Here is a 19700-nt window from a genome sequence, read left to right as displayed (position 1 = left end):
TCCGCCGGAGCCCAAGGTACCCCCCTCGACCCAGGAAACGAACCATTATTAAAGTAATGCCGCTCATCCCGCCCCACGTCCAGAAAGGCATGGGGGTTCAAGTTAGTACGTACGAGCGGAGATGGAAGAACTCGGGTTTAGAGGGTCCGGTGTGGTGTGCTAATTCCAGTTTTTGTATTTGATATTATTCGATGCTAGACTATATGCCCGGATAATTGAGATCTGTGGGAGAGGGAGGGAGCAGTCTTCAGACTCAGTCTCTGCTATGATGTTCATCGGATAGACATACCCACTATGATACATCAACCCACTGGGATAATTATTATCTGATCATCTTATCTCCGACCAGGGCTTAGGTCTTAGGGTTCCGCTTCTTATCGATAGTCAAGCCTCGGTCGGATGACACAACATCGCTAGTCCGCTTTGGGACGGTCCCGCAGCTGGTGGGTGGCCCTGGCCTGAGGCTGCCGCCCGCAAGTCAGTTTGGTCGTCATCATCCAGAGCCTGATTGGAAGGAGGGATCTGTCTGTCGGAGACGGTGACTACGTATTTTACCTATCTATATCTTGAGTGATTTTGGTACTGCTTAGGAGGTATCTGACTACTCAACATATAATCAAACGTACTGAGAGGCATCTGCTACCACGCGAGGCTGTCTGTCCCAGTTGTCAAAACATTACCCCGCCGTGCGAGGAATCCTGCTGCTCTACAGCCAAGATGCGTCTCATCAAGAACAAGATTGAGCACAATGGCTCCGGAACGGTGACCTTGTGTCCTGAGGAGCCTGAGGACATGGTACGGTATACTCTGTTCCTGGTTGAGGGGTAGCTCTTTGTCTAACTAACGGCTTCAGTGGCACGCATACAACCTCATCCGGCCGAACGATCTCCTCCGCGCCAGCGCTATCCGTCGTGTCACCACAACTCAAGAAACCGGTTCTACTAGCTCAGCTCGAGTCCACTTGACGCTCGAGATCCGCGTTAAGAACCTTGATTTTGATCCGCAGAGCTCGCAGCTACATGTTAGCGGGACAATTGTGAACGAGACGGCCCATACGAAGATCGGACAACATCATACGCTCGATCTCGAGCTGAATCGGAACTTCACGTTAGAAAAGGAGGTTGGGGCGGACGGTGAGGGCGTCGGATGGGACAGTATCGCGGTGCAGATGTTGAAGGATGCGGTGGATGAAGGGGGACAACGGAGGGCGGAGGCCGTGGCTGTGGTGATGCAGGAAGGGTTGGCGCATATTTGCTTTATTGGGCAGTTTCAGACTATCCTAAAACAGAAGATTGAGATGTCGGTGCCCAGGAAACGGCATGGTGGGGGTGATCATGATAAGGTGGGTTGTACCATGATTATCTGTCCCCGTGTTGGGGTTGTTTGTGTATGCTGACAGGTTGGCGTGGGGAAAGGGTATGTCGAAATTCTTCCAGGTTACACTCGATACGCTGCTGCGCCAGCTGGAATTCAACACCAGCTCGGCTTCACTCACCAGCAGCGAGACCGTTCGACCGGTTCTCCTTGCATCGCCAGGCTTCGTGGCCTCCGGGTTCCAGAAGTACATCCAGTCGCAGGCATCCACTTCGACACCGGCACTTAAACGCCTCCTACCCAGTATCGTGGTTGTACACTCGGCTTCCGGTTATCTGCACTCGCTAGCGGAAGTGCTGCAGTCGCCGGCTGTGAAGACCATCCTTGCCGATACCAAGTACGCGCGCGAGACAAAGCTCATGGACGACTTCCTCGACCAGCTCCGCAAAGAAACCAACAAAGCGACATATGGTCCTCGCGAGGTTGAATTCGCTGTCGACCAGGGTGCCGTTGGCCGCGGTGGCGGCGTGCTGATCATCTCCAATCGGCTTTTCAGGTCACAGGATGTGGCGGAGCGCAAACGCTGGGTATCGCTGGTAGATCGGGTCCGGGATGTGGAGGGTGGTGAGGTGCGAGTGCTTAGCTCCGACCATGAGAGTGGAAGGCGACTTGATGGGCTAGGAGGGGTGGCAGCCCTGTTGACGTTCCCTATAATGGATGAGGATATAGAAGAGGAGGGGGAGGACGACCATTAGAGCCTATGTTTCGGGTGTGCACAGCCCGGGCACCTGCTGCTACTCCCTTCCTCCCGTAAACCCTGATGCTGGGTGTCTAGCCCCCGTAACGTTGAACGAATGCACGACCCTCATAGCTAGTGTGTCTAAGACGCTTATCATTCAAGGACCCGGAGAAGGTCCGAACGGAAAGAATGCAACGGCAAAGACGTGTACAACACTCAGCAAGCCCGCCCGCTGAGGGGGTGGAAGACGACAGCGACACTAGAAGCGCAGTAACCATTCCTGGCGCTTGATTCTAGAAATCCTGTGCGCCGCCATGCTGGCGCAGAACCAACGGCAGGATTTGACGGGAGGCAATTCAATTAGATGCTAGGCAGACGATCATGTTGTCATCGGCGTGCGCAAGATAGCTGTGCCATGAACACTAATCTTATCCCCGAGGAGCCAAAGCAGGCGGTAAAACCAGCGCCGTGGGAAGAAGTTGACAATCCCTGCTACTGCGGCTGAAAGGTGCATGTACATGTACATGTGCATGACATGGCAGAGCATGTCATTGCATTGGCCGGTAACACCAGGCTAAACTTAGCCGAGTAGTTTTCTACCCGGTCCAGACTGCTTGAGTCACTGACTGCATTCCTCCTAAAACATCACCAGTTAGGCAGCTGCTAGGCAACATGTATCTGTACGTAAGCGTGTGGAGGATCAGCCCGGCGGCTCTTTCATAGGGACCGACGTCCTCCAGCTGTCGTGTGGCTTGGGGCTGCTGGCGGCTAAGAATTGACCTCTGGAGATGCAGCCTATCTCCCACCAAAAGAGGCTAGCTGGGCCCCTAGTCGAGCTGATCTTCAGCCGTTAGATGGCCTGAAAGTTTAATTGTGATCGCTTAGCAGCTGGGAAACTCCCTAGGGGCTGTACGACGCTGGCTTCGTCTCTTTGTCCGTCGCATTAGCGTCCAGAGCAAGGCCCGTCCTTGATTGGCGTGCTCGCTTTCTCTCCCGATGTCGGGAGACGCTCTCTCGAAGTCCATGATTTGAGATTCACGTTGCTCAAAAATTATCCAGAAATATGTCATTCGCATGCAATCGGTCACAGGGTATATCCAAGTAAACAAAGAAACTCATCCAGACGTAAACAATCATCCTTGCGTGTAATTTCCCCCCAACAAAAAAAGAAAGCCCCAAAGGAATCCATAATGCGCTTCAACATCCCTCCCAGAAAAAAAGTCAAAAAAGTACATTCCCAAAAAACCACAATTGCTACTTCGTACTACCACTGGCCACACTGGAGGCCACCTTTGACCATGATCGCTTTCGCGATGGCTGAGGATCAGGTATTCGTGTCCGCGGACCAGTGCTACGCTCCCGGTTCTGTGCATCGAGGTATCGCAATTGGGCTTCACATTGCTCTGGGGTGTACGGTCCCGCTCCGAACTCCTTCATCTAGATTCGTAATCTAATTAGCAAGTGTCCATTGGGCCAAGGTTGCACTAGGGACTCACCTTCTGTGCAATCACGTTGTATTTCTCATGCTCCCAGTACTCCCGCGCTCTTATGAGCAGTCGGATCTGGATGACTTGATCGTTAATTAGTTGACAATTTGCGACTGCTTGGGCGCACGTACTCACATCATTCTCATCCCACCGTGCCAATCGCTCCTTCCGTCGCCGCAACATGCGCATTTGTAGACGCGCCTCCGAGGCATCCTTGTGGAACTTGTTCCGGAACATCTCCCGGATCACTTTCCAGGCTAGATTCTGCTCCCGAAGCCTCTCTACAAATGCATCTTCCTCCTCAGCTTGCGGGTCTCGCCTCCCCCGACCCGGAGCCCGGGGCCTTTGACTGTTCTGCGCGTCGGCTGCCCCTTGTCGTCGCTCTTGTTCCATGCGCTGCAGCCCTTCAGGATTAGGTAGTATTGTAACCGGTGCTTCTCGGGGTGTGACCGCCTGCTTGGGCCCACGTCGGACCCTCTTCGCGGGTGGCGGTTGAGGTGACAGGATAGCTTCGCTGAAGCCAAAGTCCGGTTCCTCTGAGGTATGCCCCAGACCTGCAGTGACAGTACGGGGAAAACTGCTGGGGAAGGGTGCGGTGATGCCTAGGCCTTGTGGTGGGACAGACTCGGGAACGTTGTAGTGAAATTCTTGTGAGTGATGACTGAGCACCGGGCTTGGTCTGAAGGAGCTATCCGGAAGGCTGATCGGAGTCAAGATGGCACCAGTCGGGAAAGCTGCTGCCGTAGTATAAGGATTGCTAACACCGGTGTAAGGTGACTATATGCCAGAATAATTAGCAAGTGACGATCCAATGACACCTGAATCCAACGTACAGTATCGAGTGCGGTCCACTGAGGCTGCATGCTGGCATAGTACTCGTCAAGTCCATCTCCGGGGTTCGAGCCACCATGGCTGAACACCATTGGCGCCGAGTATCCGATAGGTGTCTGGGGATACATTGTGAAGTCCAGCGTGCGGTTGCAAATGATGCAGGGGCTGTTGTTGTGGAAGGAATGTAACGTGGATGAAACACGCAAGAGGGCAAACCGCCAGCAGTGGCAAGGAGACTAATATAATAGATGATTAAGCTGGACGAATGAACGAGTAGAGAGATTAAGAAGGCTTCTTCAAAATGAGTCAGATAGAAAAGAATTATAGTTCTTCACAAGTCGTAATCGTCAGGTGAAAAGGCAAAGATTGCTTTTGAAGTGAAATGTGGAAGGAAGGAGTAGAAGTTTAATGGACGTGCGTGTGGGTTCATATACTCGAGTAGGAGATATCAATGAAAGACAAAATGCCTCGCAAGGCAGGCCAGAAGTGTGAAGCCTTTGGTGATCGGGCTTAGAGAGCTCTAGTGAACATGGTAGGTACCGCCCACTTTCACTGTGCCGCAAAAATTGAATCGCAATCAGAGGTTGTAGGTATGACCATGCGCCTGCATTTAAGCGCCCGCTGATTCCAGGCGGATGGCTCCATTTTCTAGAGGGGCAGGGGAGGAGAGAGAAATAATTTCTCATCTCTTGACATGACATGAGAAGGGAGACAATCCAGCCCCCAAACCCCCCCGGGGCTCAGACTTTTGCATTCCCAGGCCCACCCATGTTACTCAAGAACAAGGCAGTACCTGCTGCGATCTTAGTTCCGATGTACTGGATCCCTGATGTGGGCACTGTCGAATGGGTAATGCCATGGAAAGAGTGACAAAAAACCGACACTTTAGCGAACCGCCCATAGTCCATATCAAATGGCAATCAGTGGGTTAGCGCTGGAGCTGACAGTTCTGCTAATGGTCAAGTCCAACGGAGAAAGCCTAGCGGATAAGAAAATCCCGGGTAAAGGATCGCAAAATGAAGAAAGTATAATAACAAATAATTAAATGACTACAAATCCGTCAAAAAGCGTGGAAAAAATACACCAGAAAGTCTCCGAACGGCAGATGAACGCATCGCCAGTTTCCTAGCCGCTACGGGAGGTGGAGATGGAGGGTGAGAGCGGCCAAGAGAAGACGAATTGACAAGCTACTAGACGCAGCCCCAACAACGGTAGGTCATAAGCCAGGATTCTGGTGCTTTGTTAGCCGGACGCAACTAAATCCTGTTCGGAAAGCTGTGGAGGAAACACGGTCACCAGCAAAACCGGAGGAGAGCATCAAGGAAGCTCTATGAGCAGGGGTAGCACGGAAAGATAGGCCATTAAGCGCTTCTCCGTCGCTGCGGCTGCAAATCCCGGTGGATCAGAACGGACTGGACTAGGCTAGGCTGGCGGGCTTGTCTGACAGACATGGGGAGACATGCTTGTTGTGGTTTTGCGATCGGACTAGTGCAATCGCCCTACGGAGTCGAGCTGACCACCAAAGCCATCCGCCAGGCCCGTAATGAACGGCCATAATGTATGGTCTCTCCCCATTTCAGTCCACTCATGCGCGGGTGCCGGGAAGGCTGTCCCCCTGGATCCAGCAGGTTAAGATATGATCGGTCCAGTGCTCATCCTGCCGGCTACCTGCGTTCAACCAAAGCCACGTGTCCCCGAAGGGAAAGGTGAGTTACGCGCCAGATGAGATGAGGATGGATGGGGTGGTCCTTTCCAAGACCTGCGAGTTGCTTCACAGGACGTCCATCTCCAACCATTATTCCAGTCCGGAGATTCCCGCCATGGCACTGGCGCCTAAGGAATCGCCGGTCTGCTCGGGGAGGCCGTCTTGTTCTGGAATTCGCTTAGTGCACTTCGCGCAAGATTTTCATGCTGGATTTCCTTTCGGCGTCCGCGAGGGATTTGGCCCTATGGAACGGCCTTCTGACCGGCGTGTCATCGAGGCCCCTCTCACTGTCGGTTTGCGCACATCACCGCCATGTGGATGATCTTCATTCTTTCAGCGAGTCGAACGATCGGGGCCCCCGGGGCGCCTCCACGTGATGTCACTGGGTTTCTCAGTTTCCCCTCAGGGTTAGTGGATGCCACCTTGTCATCAATCCCATTATTTCCCCTTCATGAACGAAGAGAAGACAAAAAAGGCCCATCCTCAGGCTCGCGCGCTAACACTAGTAATGATCTATTTTGGACCGGGCGCGGATCTGATCAAGAGCAGGAGGATGTCGGTCAATGCCGGATTTGCCGAATGAGGGCAAGGTTGTCGCCTAGGCGTTTTTTGCCCTCAAATTGGCCCCTTCGTTCTTCCCTCTCGTCTTTCCCCTTTTACCTGGGTTCCTCTTCGATGGTCCAATGCCCACACGAGGAGCTGTGGCTATGGGCAGGCGCAGCAATGGCTGGTTGCAGTCCTGAAACGATGGGGTCGTTCTCACCTGTGTTTCACCTATAGCCCCCTCGGATGCTGGGGGATGATCTCATCTAGTAATCAACCCTGCCACTGAATCATGGATGATCTAACCGTCAGCAACGGGTGAACTGGCATCCAAAATGTCCGTGTCTTAATTCAGTTTGGACCCATTTTGCATTACTACATTTCCAAAAAAGAAATAATTTGAGATTGTGAAAACTTTGATGACGTGAGAGAAATTCCATGCAAACAAGAACCCGAGTAATAAAGAAAAGAGGCCATGAAGGTAGCGAAAGGGGAGAACGAGCCCTGGGGAAGTATATAATGCCCCGAGGGCAATGAGCCGTGTAACCAAAACCGGCTGATCTGCAGCAGGGTTTCTATATATGGGGATTAAGGGCAGACAGTTCATTCGTGACTGCCCGTTACCCCGGTTGACTGCTTCGGATGAGCGCCCCCATTAACAGGGTACCCATTATTGTCATCGTCGTCTTCTTCATCTTCTAAGAACCCTTCTAGACTCTCGTCTTGGCTTGTCCCACGATGGTTTCCCAGCGTATCGTCGGCCGAGACGGAGATCCCTCTTGCTCCCCAGCGGTTGTTCCTTGGTCTACCGCCACCAGCGACCTCCTCGTCCTCCACGTCCTCCTCGTTTAGATTTTGCTCCTCATCTGCACTCCTCCGCTGCCGGAAGTTCAGGATCTTGCTCACTAGCCAGCTATGGCGGAAATCTTCCGAGTCAACAACTCCGCCATTTCGGAGCTTCACACGTTGGCGGGTATAGTAAACCCAGGCAAAATCAACGTAGAAAGCCGTCTGGATGACACCGTAGAGGTCTGCAATCACGTCCCAGTGACCCTCAGAGCCCAGTCCCCGTACAAGCCAATTGAGAATATAGAAGGCGCGGTAGGAGCCCAGCATAAGCAGGTAGTATGAATCGATGACTGTTGGAACGGTCGTTTGGCGCAGGAGCAACAATTGAGGGAGAACACAGACGGACTCTAAGATGATCGAGAAGGTCCAGCAAGTCTGCATATCATCATGATTCGGTTAGCGAGCTCAACAGGCCAATGCGAGCCACGCAACTTACCTCTGTGAACCATCTATCGGGATAACCACGATAAAAGATGACAATGGATATGGGTGCCAGAACCAGAGATAGGGCGACCGATATTATAGCCATCTTCCAGGCTCGCTCCCTTTCCCGTGTCCGGGGAAATACTCTCATCATCAGGTATATAACGTAGAACGAGGAGATTATATAGAATAGCTTGAAGAATACGAGATAGAAGTGCCTCCATCCTGCCTTCGAGAAAAGGTCGAGATAACGAGTCACGAACACCAAAGCATAGAGCATCTGCGTCAGAAGGGAGACTCCTATTATGTGAAACAATGCTTAGCTCGCAGCACACTGCAATGATGCAATCTATCATACGGACCTTCTGCACTCTTATTTCGATGGATAGCCCATATCAAGACACATTTGGAGGAGATATGGGAGAGATCGGCCAGTAGCCGGAAGATATTGAGGTTCAGCATGGTTAATAAAGAGTATATATAAAGAGAAAGCTTGTCAAGCAGCTTTCACGGTGGAATCGCCCTGCAACCCACTTTCTAGAGCACCATCAAGATGATCTAGCAAGTTCGTGAGAGATGGTCCTCGATGGTCCTCGTGTGGACCGTGCTCCGTTAATCAACCCAGAGACCCGGTCGGGTAACGTAGGTTGTCGGCCGCTGTATGACAATGCGGTCAATGCGAGAGATTGCGAGGTTGGAAGACCAAGCACACTGGTCTTAAAGAGGCTGAAGATGCCACGACAAGAGCTGATGTAGCAGTGATGAGCGGTCTAATTGTCATGGACCTGCACTGGCCGCGTCAACCTGTGAGCTTCCGCCTTATCTGGTCTCAACCAAGGGAGAGCTCACCGTCACCGACGGGATCCACCTGCACCTGGGGGCCCCGTGCCGCGTGTCATCACGTGAACACTGGCGTACAGTGGACGCTTGTGTCACCGTGAAGTTATCTCTCCTGATGACGTCAGGACGCCCTGTCCACCTTTTATATCCGTTCTGTCAGAACAGAAATGGTACAAGACATCGCTGACTTGGGTGAAGCAGTTCACGCTAGGGTCTACCTGTAGGCTTTGATATATTTGCCCCAGCAAACAGTAGGCCGTCTAGTAACATGATATCAAACAGCGCCGGGAAGCCACAAAGCTGTCTCTCCATGGCAATGCCTATCAAGTCAAGAGTTAACCCCGCTACTTCCATAACAGAATCTCCTGTAAACAATGATTGGCAGAGAACAAGTTAGGGGATACGAGCCGAATACTACTTATTCACTTCAGGCCACTACAGACCCCTCCCTAACGTTTAGTCTGCCATCAACTGTGCAAACCCACTTGATGAATGCTTGCTGTAGATACTGTGAGTTGGCGGGTAATTCAACCTCTATTCTCTTTTCGATGATGCGCTCCTTTGCCCATAGCTGCCTCGAAGCTGAAGAAGTTGAGGCGCATTTCTAGCTCCGGGGTGAATGGTCTGGACAGACCATTGCGCCAGCCTGGTCACACCCAAACCGACACTGACGAGTAGATATTGTTGCACCCTTGTTTATCCAAATGCCTTCTCATCCAGGTAGCTAGCAGACCAATAATCGTGACTCTGGCGGTGGCTAATGCGGCAGCAGTATTTAGCTCACTGCCACTCCATTCGCACGCTGCGTATGCTGTGCATAGGAGACGAAGAGCGGGGTAAAGGTGCCACCGCGTATGGAGTAGAACTCCGCGATTATCATGTCGGAAACTTCTGAGCTAATAGAATAGTTGACGGTCGGGGCTGGTGCTCTTTAGACTGTTCGATGACTTTATACTAGCAAGATAGAGCACCAAATGTGTGAAGAGCGTTAGAGAGCCGGCGCAAGCAAGGAAAGGAAAGATCATGTAAATGGGGTGTATTGTCGAATCTGTCTCTTGAGAGTATCAGATTTTGGCGCTCTTGACTTGGATACAACAGCTAGGAAACCCCGAATGGTGTAATCGAGTGCTGGCTCTGTCCTTTCCTTGCTTTGTCGCCTAACTTCACAATTCAGCTCACATGAAACTCAGACGGACAACTGGCTATTCACTAGGATTTATCAGTACCCGCCCTTATGGGTTCTCCAGATCTAGTGAAAGGCAAACCTTGTAATGGACATGGAAATTTACGCACCGGTTTATGTTTCTAAGCTTCAAAGTGGTGACCCATGCTGGGAGAACATTCCTTGATTCTAGCTTGTACGTGAAGTCACCTCATCTCATCCATACTTCAGGAAAAGACACTGAAGCTAGTAAGAAAGACTGAGCAAAATGTTGAGATAGCTGGATCAAAGATCGTTGATCGACCGTGTGAGGTATTGGTCGAATTTAGTTATGAGCAGTAATCTGCCGCAAAACTTCGGCCTTATCTAGACAAGCGAGCTGAAATTCCGAACTCTCCTTTCCTGAGAGATGTCTATCTAGGAATATTATCATTTTCTTCAAGGACATCCAGCTATGGTCATGAACTTAACAAAGATGAAGAATGCGGCCCCCCGACTCACTGTAAATGTACTCCATAAGGAAGAAGTGACAAGTTCGAAAGTTCTGCTATTGCGGCTAAATATAGGAAGAAGCTGGCGGTGAAGGCTGTATACACATCCTATCAGTCAAAGCGAAGAGAGAGATAAAATCATTGGTTGGCTGCTTGATTAAGTGGAGGTATATGGGATAAGCGGAGAAGGCATGAGGAACCGAGGATCGGTTCACATCTATAGCTTTTGAGGAAGTACTTGCCTTTAATGCAGCGTCTGTACTTAGTAGACTCACTGTTTAGTATATCTTCTCGGTGTTACTTCGAGGCGTATAGCAACGTATATCTTATAGGCAGTTTGATATCAGGAGGTGAAAAGATTTTGAAATGTAATATATATCTTTTACAACTCGGGTGAACAGTAGCAGTGTTTAGACAGGGTTTCTAGTTTCTCGGTCGGTAAACCTACCGAATTGTAAACAGGTCATAGTTTCTGTCGTAAAAGAATGCATATTCCAAGGGTATCTCGAAGCAAAAGCTAGTACCGAGTTCATTGGAACAGACGATTCGCAACCTGTTTAATTCCGGCGTAGGAACCTCGTTAGATCATTTCAAGCAAGAAGCGTTTTCTGGCATAGAGAAACCTGTAGCATGTCTTTAACACGCATCTTCGGCTAAAGAATCACCTCAAGGTTAGATAAAGCTCTTTTCTCCAGATGGAGGTAACCGAAACCAAAGAAGATAAAGTTGAGCATGCGCCACATTGCCTTAATTCGTGACCCACTTCTTTTCTGGCTAGTTGAAGGGTAACCCTCTTCTAGAAAAGTCTTCTTGCGAGCGCTAATTGTACTATTAAGGCTACTACCTCGAATTGGCTCTTTCGCCGACCAAAATAGGGCCATTGGAAAGGTTACCCCATCTCGAGATCTCAAAAGAGTTCTCAAACCTGGACATGTCACGACGTTGTTCCTTCCATGTAAGTAGCTCAACTATTCGAGGTGATATTGATACTCTAAGAACTATCCGCACTTGAACAATGACAACTTTGTACATACCGGCATAATGGCATAGTCCAATCATGCTGTGATCCACCACGTGTACGCCATCGCCATCAGTCATTTCAGTCTCGCAGCCTAGTTACTGTATATTATATGCTAGAGCCACTCAGACAAGCTGATCCGGCTTAGGTGGTTGCATTGTTCGACTGCAAAGCGAATGTCGGTTCTATTTTCCTGCCTTCAGCTGCATACGCCACTGCATTAGCAATCTGTTGTACATGGAACCCCAACTGGTACCAACGCAGTCACTGGAAACAGTATTTGCCCGAAGTGGAAGACCATCGACATTTGGCCTGCAAGGTAAAGGATAGCGAGAATGGCGGACAGGACAGTAAGCTCTGTCATCGGAACGATAGGCGCACCGGGGGGACCGTGCTCGGAACGGACTCACAGGGTCCCATAAAACGGTTCACGGGCCTATCTAGAACCTTTCAAACCAGCCTAGGAGGGTACAGATAAGGTGCTTGGGAACGGGCGAAGGATGAGGGAGAGAAGCTCGTTTCTAGGGGGCACAAGCAGCCTACCTGATAAGTTACCTGGAACGATTTGAATTTGTGGAGAGACCGATCTTGCATCATGGGTCCCGCAAAGCCCTGCACTCGTCATATGAAGCGGGAAGAGTGGACTAGACTAAAAGCAACGGTCGATGGGGGAAGGAGGAGGTAGCGGTCCTTTACCCCGCTCTCATTGTCTCCCATCAGGCTATTTCATTGGGAGGAAAAGTGAACCTGGCACCCACGTAAACAGCAAAGATCCGGATCCATGGTCCCTCGAGGTTTGCTTTTTACTTCATCTCTGGACTGCCAAGGCCCGAGATTGCAGCTGGCGACGTCCGTTTCATGTTGTAAGCTGCCTCGCGATCATCGGGATGTCTAGGGCCCCTCATTGGCCTCGCCAACCTGCTTGGTTCTACTAAAAACTGCAGCATCACCAGGTTGACCTGGTCAAGCTGTCTAAAGACGGTGGGTTCTATGGTCAGATTGCCGCCACCACCATCATCGCTGTTCGTTTTGTTCACAGAAGGGGCATTCTTGCCTGGATCCGTGGCTGACCAAGTGTTGAAGCTGGCTTGTGAGATGGACGCCTAATGACTAGGGAAAATCAACCTTGAGTCACCGGTCGGGAGAAATTGGGGAGAGGGGAAAGCTCATCGTAGGTGTAAATACAAGGATAGGGGTATCGGTAGAAGGACGCTGGTGGGGGGGGGGGGGCGTGTATCTCATCTGGCTGGCGTTGTGAGAACATGGGTGTGATGGTGGCGGTGGTGTTGATTGAACCAAAGTGACGAGTGTATGTATCGCATTGACCCAGGAGGGGATGAGGGGAAGATAATCTAGATAATCGGCGGATGTCCTCGGCCTACGCAAAGGCGAAGAAGAAGTAGTAGATAGATGGAAGAAGCGAAACCACCGGGCCATCCTTCCATTCAGGCAGCTTTCTTTTTTAGGAAAAGGACGGGCCTATCGTGGATGGTGTGCAGAAGTGGTCCATGTACGAGAGTCCACCGTCTCCATTAGTTCCGGTGGACAGGACGAGTAGGAAGCCGGAGGAGGTGGCAGGAGGGAATCTGATGCCTCGTCGCTGCTGAGGAGGAAAAAGCAAGCAGGTCTCGGAGGACGCGGGATTGGCGAGACGCTGCACTCCCTTTAGCCTTGGGGTGGATTCGAATCGAATTGTTCTGTCTGTTCCCCCTCCCCTCCGCAGTACTAGTCAGAAATGATGAGAAGAGAAGGAAGGAAGAGGCTTTGCCTGCTTGTCGGTCCTCCCATCCGCTTCTCTCTCTTCTTCCTTTTTCCCTCTTGTTCCTCTTTCCCGGATCCTATTCTCTCTTGCCACTCCCGAGGTTCCTTTAGTCTTGTACTATCATTATATTATCCATTTCCATTTGTTTTTATTTACGGGAATTGGTAAATTGTAAAGCAGAACCCAAAGTATTACCTACGGTGGCTTTTCTGCCCTACTGGAGACCTTACTTGCCTACTACCTACTGACTGACTGACCGATTGGTTGTTGCTCTGACTACGACCACCTTTTTTTGATTATTTTATCAGACAATTCAATTCAGTCTACTTCCTTACTACTTGACTATCACAACTTCTACTATTACTACTACTACTACTACTACTACTACTACTACTACTACTACTACTACTACTACTACTACTACTATTACCTGACCGAGTGACAGGTTGAATCCTCTTGAGCTGACCCTTACTGACCTTGGCCTGCCAATTCGAACCTGATCTACTCCCTCCTACTTATTTACTACTACTACAACGACGACCACCACCACCACCACCACCACCACCACCACCACCACCACCACTACTTCGCTACTACTTCGCTACGACTATTGCTACTACTACCACCGCCACTACCAGATCATCCTGCCTATCAGAAAAAACCCGAGACTCCTTTTCAAACCATGAACTTTGACCAGTAAGCCTCTCTTTACACTCTCAGTCGGTCTCCATCTCCACTTGTCCTGACCAGAACGTCTTATCATCGCATCTCCAGTACTCCGTACTATGTCCAGCCTCTGTATCCTAAGATGCTAGAAAGGTCTTCCTGTGATTGTGCCTAAGCCTGTTTATACTTACTATCTTTTCCCCTCTCCTTGCCCCTCCCCCCCCTTTCCCCTCCCCTCACTCTTCACTGCCCTGCCCTCCTCATCGCCCATTCACCTGAGTTGCCTCACTCCAACTCCCCCTCCCTCCCTCCCTCCCTCCCTCCCTCTCTTGTCCTTTGACTTTTCCTCGCTACCATTCCGACTTCATATATGCATGTAACAATCTTTCCGACTTTTTCCTTCTTTTCCCGTCATCTACCTCATTCCCTGCGGCGCTACTGCCACGCCGTATGATGCGCCGGTGTCATCGTCACTTTGGTGTAACCAAGCGCTCGCTTCCCTGAACCTGACCGGCCAATCTCCACGGAGCGTTCCTTGAGTAGCAGATTTGCTAATCTCATAAGCATGTGTATCTACAGATGAATCGACAGAACGTGATTGGGATAACTGCGTATCATCAGCCATGTCGTAAGTCCCTCCTCGTCCTCCCCAGCCTGAAGGTGAAGCTGGCCTCTGGGACTGCGCAGCGTCGGTGGCAGCTGTCCTTCCATATATACTTGATTTTGAGATACCTCACACCCACCCCCTCGGGTCATGTGCTTCACTTGGAGTGTTTCTCTTGTAATTTATCTACTATGTGTTTGTATCTGTTCCCGCTTTCGGCTAATTCACTGTCCTGTCCGTTCAAATTGACAAAGTGACTGGCTCGTTCTATTTTTATTGCGATTATCGTTCTGGCCTTGCATTCACTTCTTCTTTATCTCCTCCTTCCTTTTTTTAAAAAATCATTTTTCTCGTGTCGTGGGCTCATCTCTGACACCGGCGCCTTTCGCCTGTCCCTCTACTACAGGTCCCCTCCAACATCTAAGCGAATCAAGACTTCCATCTCTTCCAACGCACCATCACACCTGATAGCTCAACAGCAAGTCAATCCCTTTTCAAGAGTGCCTTCGTTCGAGGGCATTCCTATGCCCCAAACTCAGATTCCTCCCCAGAATCCGCGCAAACGCCGTGCTTCCCCCCAGTCAGGCTCTGCGGCTACCATGGCGGCGCCAGGCGCGGCTCCGGCGACGGGAGAAACTGCGCACGAGCAAGGGCCTGGAGGATCGGAGCCTGCCCCTAAGAAGAAGGGGAGGACCAACACTCCGTGGACTGCCGAGGAAGAGCAGAGGCTGAAGACCATGCGCGACGCGGGTCGCACCTGGAGCGAGATTGCCAAGGTGCATAAAGCTCCCCTGCTTCAGTACCATCCACTACGTCACGCATGCTGACCTGAATTTCCCGGGTGCTACAGACATTCCCTGCCCGGACCGAAGGCAGCGTCAAGAAACATTGGTACAAAGTAAGCAGATTGCTGTCGCTCTGTTCCGAAGACTGGATGCAGATACTTATGCCACGATAGGACATGCACTATGCCGAATTTGCTGAAGACGAGGTAACGACCCTTCACGTACGACTTTGTTTGTCAAGCGATGCTAAACCAAGGACAGTCCGTAGCACTCCGGGAAGCGATTAGGGAATACGATGCAAATAAATGGAAGGCGATTGGACTGAAAGTCGGAAAGCCAGCCAAGGTAAGATTTCCGGGCTCTGTAGATGCCTTGCTGGATCGTTGACATGGGTGATTTAGGCGTGCGAACAATATGCGAAAGAACATTTCAAGGACCTTTAGATTTCCTACGAACTCTTGACGACGTGATGACCAATGCATCGTCTTCCGCACATGTAACGAATCGACGATGGGCATGAGTTTTGGATTCACATTGCTTTAGGCTGAAGATGTCAGCGCAATGTTCGATGTTAGCCACAATTTGCAAAGTATCGGGCGAAGGGTTATCGGAGTTGGCTTGCGTCTTTCATTTTACTTTCTGCTGGTCCCGTCTGATCGACTATTTCCCACTTCTTCTTTTCTTACAAGCGCCTCTTCTGGTTATTTCGTCTTGTTCCTTGTCTCCTCATATCCTGGGTGAATGCCACTGTTCGTTTCGCGTAACTCCATGACGGGTCTTTGCAGCAGCTTTTCGCCGCGGGGGGAACGCACCCTGGACATCAATCCTGTCGCGCACCCAACAACACGTTGAAGCTTGCTGTAAGGTTTTTAATCTTTCTATAGAAGGAAACATAAGTAGACGCTTACTCTCGGTGTCCCAGCATGTAGTGGTCACCAATATGAGTTGTTGCTGGAGTTGGACTTATTACTCTGCAGGTAGACGAGGTAGTCAGCATTATATGCTAGTAGTTGCTAGTTGCTCAACATTAGCCGGCACAAGCCGATCAGGGCGAGTGGGAGTAGTTGTGGGATAGATAGTACTATATCCGAAGTCGGGGAGGATGAAAAGCGGAGGAGATCCGCCCGCCTGGAAAACCGAATCTCCCCGCGGCAGATTACGATTTTATCGCCTCAGAGTGGAATCTTCTACCCGCTCCACTTACACTCGCCGGAACTGCAATCGTTCCATCTTACTGTCAGATTACTGGCTAGCATTCTGCACGACTGCGATTGGTGTGGGATTTCTGCATAACATTGATCAAAACTGGTAAATTCCTTTCGATGAGAAGAAATAACGAGATTCATTACGATCTCTCAAAAACTGTCAGAAGAAGTTTGACTGACGTGCGATTGGCGTATGTGTTCCACCAGGTGTAATCGCCACGACGAATCCAGTGCAATCGCAACAAGTACAGCTCTCCCGCCTTCCTACAGAAACCTTATGCAAGGGACGGCTATCATGAAGACGAGTAGCGTGGTTTTGTCTGTCGATCAAGGTATCTAGGTAGCGTGCCTGCATGAAGACCGGTGTTCAACAACTGGATGTCACACACACTATCCGGGCTAATATCTGGAGGCTTGCTTAACTCGCCGGATACTGTGCTGGCTCCCGTTTGTTGATCTGAGATTATACGGTTGAACTTGATCTGGATAATTCCAGCGAAAGGACTCATGCGCGCTTTTCTTCTCTTTATACCCCACCTCTTCTCCGGTTATATAACTGACATTGTGCGTCAGGATGTCTTCGCCGCAAACTGTCCCCACCCTAGGGTCTCCCTATGAGAAAGAAATCTCAAGAATCCGTTCGACAGAAGATACTTCTCCTCCTACCGAAAATGTCGAGAAAAGAGCCCAGAGGCAGCCTGGGGGGCCGTTTGCCTCTTCGAGAATGGCTGCATATCTTAGACGATTCGAACAGCAACTCGTCGAATATAACCTGGAAGCTCGTGGTATAGAGCGGGTGAAAGAGCATGAACGGATGTCCAAGTTGACTTGGGTTTCTTACCTGCAGGCTTTCTTGCTTTGGGTCTCGATCAATCTGGCGGCCAACAACATCACACTGGGTATGCTGGGACCTGCTACGTATGGACTGAGCTTCCTTGACTCGGCTCTTTGCGGAGTATTCGGTGCTCTGGTCGGTGCCATCGTGTCCTCGTGGATGGCCACATGGGGCCCTATTTCTGGTATTCGGACCATGGTATGCTTTCACACACTGTCTCTTGAAAGAACGGTGGCTAAGCACTATAATCTCAGGCATTCGGACGCTATTCAATGGGTTGGTGGCCCAGCAAACTCATCGTCATCTTGAACCTGATTCAGATGCTGGGATATGGCTTGATCGACTGCGTGGTTGGCGGCCAGATCTTGTCCGCCGTTTCACCGCATGGAAACATGACGGTTGCTGTGGGTAAGTTGGTATTGCTTCAAGCTATTGTTGTATGGTTATTGACGGTATGAAGGCATTGTGATCATCGCCATCATCAGTTGGGTCATAGCCACTTTCGGCATTCAGATTTTCCATTACTACGAGCGGTATGTACGACCGATCAGGGTTGTAAATCTCTGCGACTGACGGGACCAGATTTGCCTTTCTCCCCCAGCTTATTGTTGTTTGCATACTGTTCGGTATGTCGGGGACGAAATATGACTTGTCCACACCATCGACTGGCGACGCTCGCACAGTAGCCGGCAACCGGTAAGTCCACTTCAAACCATTGAATAAACTCATGCTTACATGCCACGCTCGCAGTCTATCCTTCTTCTCGCTTTGTCTCAGTGCTGCAATTACATATGCACCGCTGGCAGCGGACTTTTTTGTCTATTATCCTCAGAATACCTCGAGGACATCTCTCTTTTTCCTCTCCTTGGGCGGCCTGATGACCTCTTTCACCATGGCCTTCCTCGTCGGCATCGGTCTCGCATCGGGCATCACCACCGACCCAGCATACAGCACAGCATACGCTGACGGTGCCGGAGCACTTATCGTCGAAGGGTTCAGCCCCCTGAACGGATTCGGCAAGTTTTGCGCCGTCGTCGTTGCCCTTGGCCTCATCGCCAACACCATCCCACCCACGTACTCAGCTGGCGTAGATTTTCAGATCCTCGGACGATATGCCGAAAAGGTGCCCAGAGCCATCTGGAACGCCATCGGAGTTATCATCTACACCGTGTGCGCTCTAGCGGGCCGAAGCAACCTCTCCGACATCTTCACCAACTTCCTCGCGCTCATGGGTTACTGGGTCGCCATCTGGATAGCCATCATCCTAGAAGACCGCTTTATCTTCCGCGCCCGCAGCGGATACAACTGGCAGGCCTGGAACGACCCATCCAAGCTGCCCTTGGGCATTTCCGCTTTCATCGCCTTCTTGATCGGTTGGGCAGGTGCAATCCTATGCATGGCGCAGGTGTGGTATATCGGGCCTTTGGCGCGATTGGTGGGTGAATATGGCGCGGATGTAAGCAGACCTGATGACAAACACATTCTCGATTGCTTCACATACTAACTACTATATGTAGATGGGCACCTACGTTGCTTTTTCATGGACATGTGTGGTTTATCCGCCTCTTCGATATGCCGAACTTCGTTACTTCGGACGTTGAACTGGCAGTAATGCCATTGGGCTTCTGAAAAAGAGCACAAATATCCAATTCAACATTGCCAAATGCTCTACAAATAGGTCATTGACCTTGTAGGGTATACCCAAAACTGATCATGTACTATATTATATCATAGTACTATGCCGAGTGACAGACATCATCATTGTCACTCAATCAAAATAAATGTACACAAGATTGCACTAGTATTACTCAAAATTCCATTTCATCGTTACTATCCTCTTTAACCTAACAGTAGCTACAAAATTATCCAAGGGAACACTACCCAACACCTTCAATTCAATTACTAAAGTAAAAACCCCCCAAAGAACCAACTAGTACATGCTACCAAGTAAGCAGTAATAGCGCCTACATTCCCCATCATACTACCTTCTACTTAATACCGCCTACGGCCTGGCTAGTTACTTTTCCCTCCTACCTAATTAGGCAAGTAAAAGAATCCCTCGAGGAGCTAGTAGTTTTTACATACCACGTGATACGGCTAATATTTCCCCTTCCCTTCCCTTCCTCCTTTCCGTTAGTTTCCGCTGTTCCGGACATCATGCCACCCGCGCGTAAACTAAAAAATCGCTTGATCAGCTCACTTGCACGTACCGCACTATAGTTAGTTAGGTAGGGACTCTAGGTAGTAGGTTCAGAGTTGTATGTGGTTTCTTTCAAGCCATGGGTAATTACATGCTAGTAATGTACTTGTTCCGTGAGATTGCTCATTAGGAGTCGGGGTGTTCCATGTTATGGTAGTGCTAGGAGTAGTGGGTTGATAGGATACTATAGTATCATATACGTCCAATTGAAGTGTTATATCGTTCGGGTTTGAGGTGATAT

The 19700-nt window shown here is 50.3% G+C and overlaps 7 protein-coding genes across 7 annotated transcripts; 4 read left to right on the top strand and 3 right to left on the bottom strand.

Annotated features, from left to right (window-relative positions):
• Positions 1 to 511: 511 nt before the first annotated feature.
• BO87DRAFT_349721 (putative translation factor pelota) lies at positions 512 to 2422 on the top strand. The gene is made up of 3 exons (XM_025621040.1): positions 512 to 795; positions 854 to 1342; positions 1416 to 2422. Exons 1-3 carry the CDS (start codon positions 718 to 720, stop codon positions 2067 to 2069), a joined length of 1221 nt encoding a protein of 406 aa, XP_025484002.1. The 5' UTR covers positions 512 to 717; the 3' UTR covers positions 2070 to 2422.
• An 832-nt stretch (positions 2423 to 3254) lies between these two features.
• BO87DRAFT_128025 (uncharacterized protein) lies at positions 3255 to 4608 on the bottom strand. The gene is made up of 4 exons (XM_025618026.1): positions 4374 to 4608; positions 3672 to 4317; positions 3550 to 3623; positions 3255 to 3490 (listed from the first exon to the last, which is right to left on the bottom strand). The coding sequence occupies exons 1-4, from the start codon at positions 4497 to 4499 to the stop codon at positions 3308 to 3310; spliced, it is 1029 nt and encodes a 342-aa protein (XP_025484001.1). The 5' UTR covers positions 4500 to 4608; the 3' UTR covers positions 3255 to 3307.
• A 1399-nt stretch (positions 4609 to 6007) lies between these two features.
• On the top strand, positions 6008 to 6856 carry BO87DRAFT_403372 (uncharacterized protein; the record flags this gene model as incomplete). The annotated part of the gene is made up of 3 exons (XM_025625765.1): positions 6008 to 6061; positions 6129 to 6369; positions 6483 to 6856. The coding sequence occupies 3 exons, from the start codon at positions 6008 to 6010 to the stop codon at positions 6854 to 6856; spliced, it is 669 nt and encodes a 222-aa protein (XP_025484000.1).
• On the bottom strand, positions 6848 to 8781 carry BO87DRAFT_403371 (ER lumen protein-retaining receptor). Its single transcript, XM_025625764.1, has 3 exons — positions 8254 to 8781; positions 7905 to 8191; positions 6848 to 7843 (listed from the first exon to the last, which is right to left on the bottom strand). The coding sequence occupies exons 1-3, from the start codon at positions 8351 to 8353 to the stop codon at positions 7223 to 7225; spliced, it is 1008 nt and encodes a 335-aa protein (XP_025483999.1). The 5' UTR covers positions 8354 to 8781; the 3' UTR covers positions 6848 to 7222.
• Positions 8782 to 12116: 3335 nt separating this feature from the next.
• BO87DRAFT_128187 (uncharacterized protein) lies at positions 12117 to 12988 on the bottom strand. Its single transcript, XM_025618027.1, has 3 exons — positions 12588 to 12988; positions 12457 to 12512; positions 12117 to 12374 (listed from the first exon to the last, which is right to left on the bottom strand). Exons 1-3 carry the CDS (start codon positions 12837 to 12839, stop codon positions 12206 to 12208), a joined length of 477 nt encoding a protein of 158 aa, XP_025483998.1. The 5' UTR covers positions 12840 to 12988; the 3' UTR covers positions 12117 to 12205.
• Positions 12989 to 14841: 1853 nt separating this feature from the next.
• On the top strand, positions 14842 to 15662 carry BO87DRAFT_298629 (SANT/Myb-like DNA-binding domain-containing protein; the record flags this gene model as incomplete). Its single annotated transcript, XM_025619067.1, has 5 exons — positions 14842 to 15210; positions 15285 to 15332; positions 15393 to 15425; positions 15481 to 15564; positions 15621 to 15662. Coding segments are annotated over 5 exons (576 nt in total), but the record flags the coding sequence as incomplete, so codon positions are not given.
• A 969-nt stretch (positions 15663 to 16631) lies between these two features.
• Positions 16632 to 19077, top strand: BO87DRAFT_403369 (purine-cytosine permease family protein). Its single transcript, XM_025625763.1, has 6 exons — positions 16632 to 17457; positions 17514 to 17667; positions 17720 to 17792; positions 17842 to 17955; positions 18010 to 18715; positions 18777 to 19077. The coding sequence occupies exons 1-6, from the start codon at positions 16999 to 17001 to the stop codon at positions 18858 to 18860; spliced, it is 1590 nt and encodes a 529-aa protein (XP_025483996.1). The 5' UTR covers positions 16632 to 16998; the 3' UTR covers positions 18861 to 19077.
• Positions 19078 to 19700: the final 623 nt, after the last annotated feature.

Source organism: Aspergillus neoniger (assembly GCF_003184625.1).
Source record: "Aspergillus neoniger CBS 115656 unplaced genomic scaffold BO87scaffold_3, whole genome shotgun sequence".
In the NCBI taxonomy this organism is placed as follows: Eukaryota; Fungi; Ascomycota; class Eurotiomycetes; order Eurotiales; family Aspergillaceae; genus Aspergillus; species Aspergillus neoniger.
The sequence above is the reverse complement of the archived record's forward strand: the minus strand, read 5'-3'. Positions and strand labels throughout refer to the sequence as shown.

Coding starts and splice junctions, on each gene's coding strand:
- BO87DRAFT_349721 (XM_025621040.1), top strand. CDS start 718: ATGCGTCTCATCAAGAACAAGATTGAGCACAATGGCTCCGGAACGGTG. Junction 796..853: donor CTGAGGAGCCTGAGGACATG/GTACGGTATACT, acceptor TAACGGCTTCAG/TGGCACGCATACAACCTCAT. Junction 1,343..1,415: donor GTGGGGGTGATCATGATAAG/GTGGGTTGTACC, acceptor GCGTGGGGAAAG/GGTATGTCGAAATTCTTCCA.
- BO87DRAFT_128025 (XM_025618026.1), bottom strand. CDS start 4,499: ATGTATCCCCAGACACCTATCGGATACTCGGCGCCAATGGTGTTCAGC. Junction 3,624..3,671: donor GTGGGATGAGAATGATGTGA/GTACGTGCGCCC, acceptor TTAACGATCAAG/TCATCCAGATCCGACTGCTC. Junction 3,491..3,549: donor ACAACGTGATTGCACAGAAG/GTGAGTCCCTAG, acceptor TTACGAATCTAG/ATGAAGGAGTTCGGAGCGGG.
- BO87DRAFT_403371 (XM_025625764.1), bottom strand. CDS start 8,353: ATGCTGAACCTCAATATCTTCCGGCTACTGGCCGATCTCTCCCATATC. Junction 8,192..8,253: donor TCGAAATAAGAGTGCAGAAG/GTCCGTATGATA, acceptor TTCACATAATAG/GAGTCTCCCTTCTGACGCAG. Junction 7,844..7,904: donor CCGATAGATGGTTCACAGAG/GTAAGTTGCGTG, acceptor GATGATATGCAG/ACTTGCTGGACCTTCTCGAT.
- BO87DRAFT_128187 (XM_025618027.1), bottom strand. CDS start 12,839: ATGGCCCGGTGGTTTCGCTTCTTCCATCTATCTACTACTTCTTCTTCG. Junction 12,513..12,587: donor CTACCGATACCCCTATCCTT/GTATTTACACCT, acceptor GATTTTCCCTAG/TCATTAGGCGTCCATCTCAC. Junction 12,375..12,456: donor TTGGTCAGCCACGGATCCAG/GCAAGAATGCCC, acceptor CACCGTCTTTAG/ACAGCTTGACCAGGTCAACC.
- BO87DRAFT_403369 (XM_025625763.1), top strand. CDS start 16,999: ATGTCTTCGCCGCAAACTGTCCCCACCCTAGGGTCTCCCTATGAGAAA. Junction 17,458..17,513: donor TTTCTGGTATTCGGACCATG/GTATGCTTTCAC, acceptor CTATAATCTCAG/GCATTCGGACGCTATTCAAT. Junction 17,956..18,009: donor CGCACAGTAGCCGGCAACCG/GTAAGTCCACTT, acceptor CCACGCTCGCAG/TCTATCCTTCTTCTCGCTTT.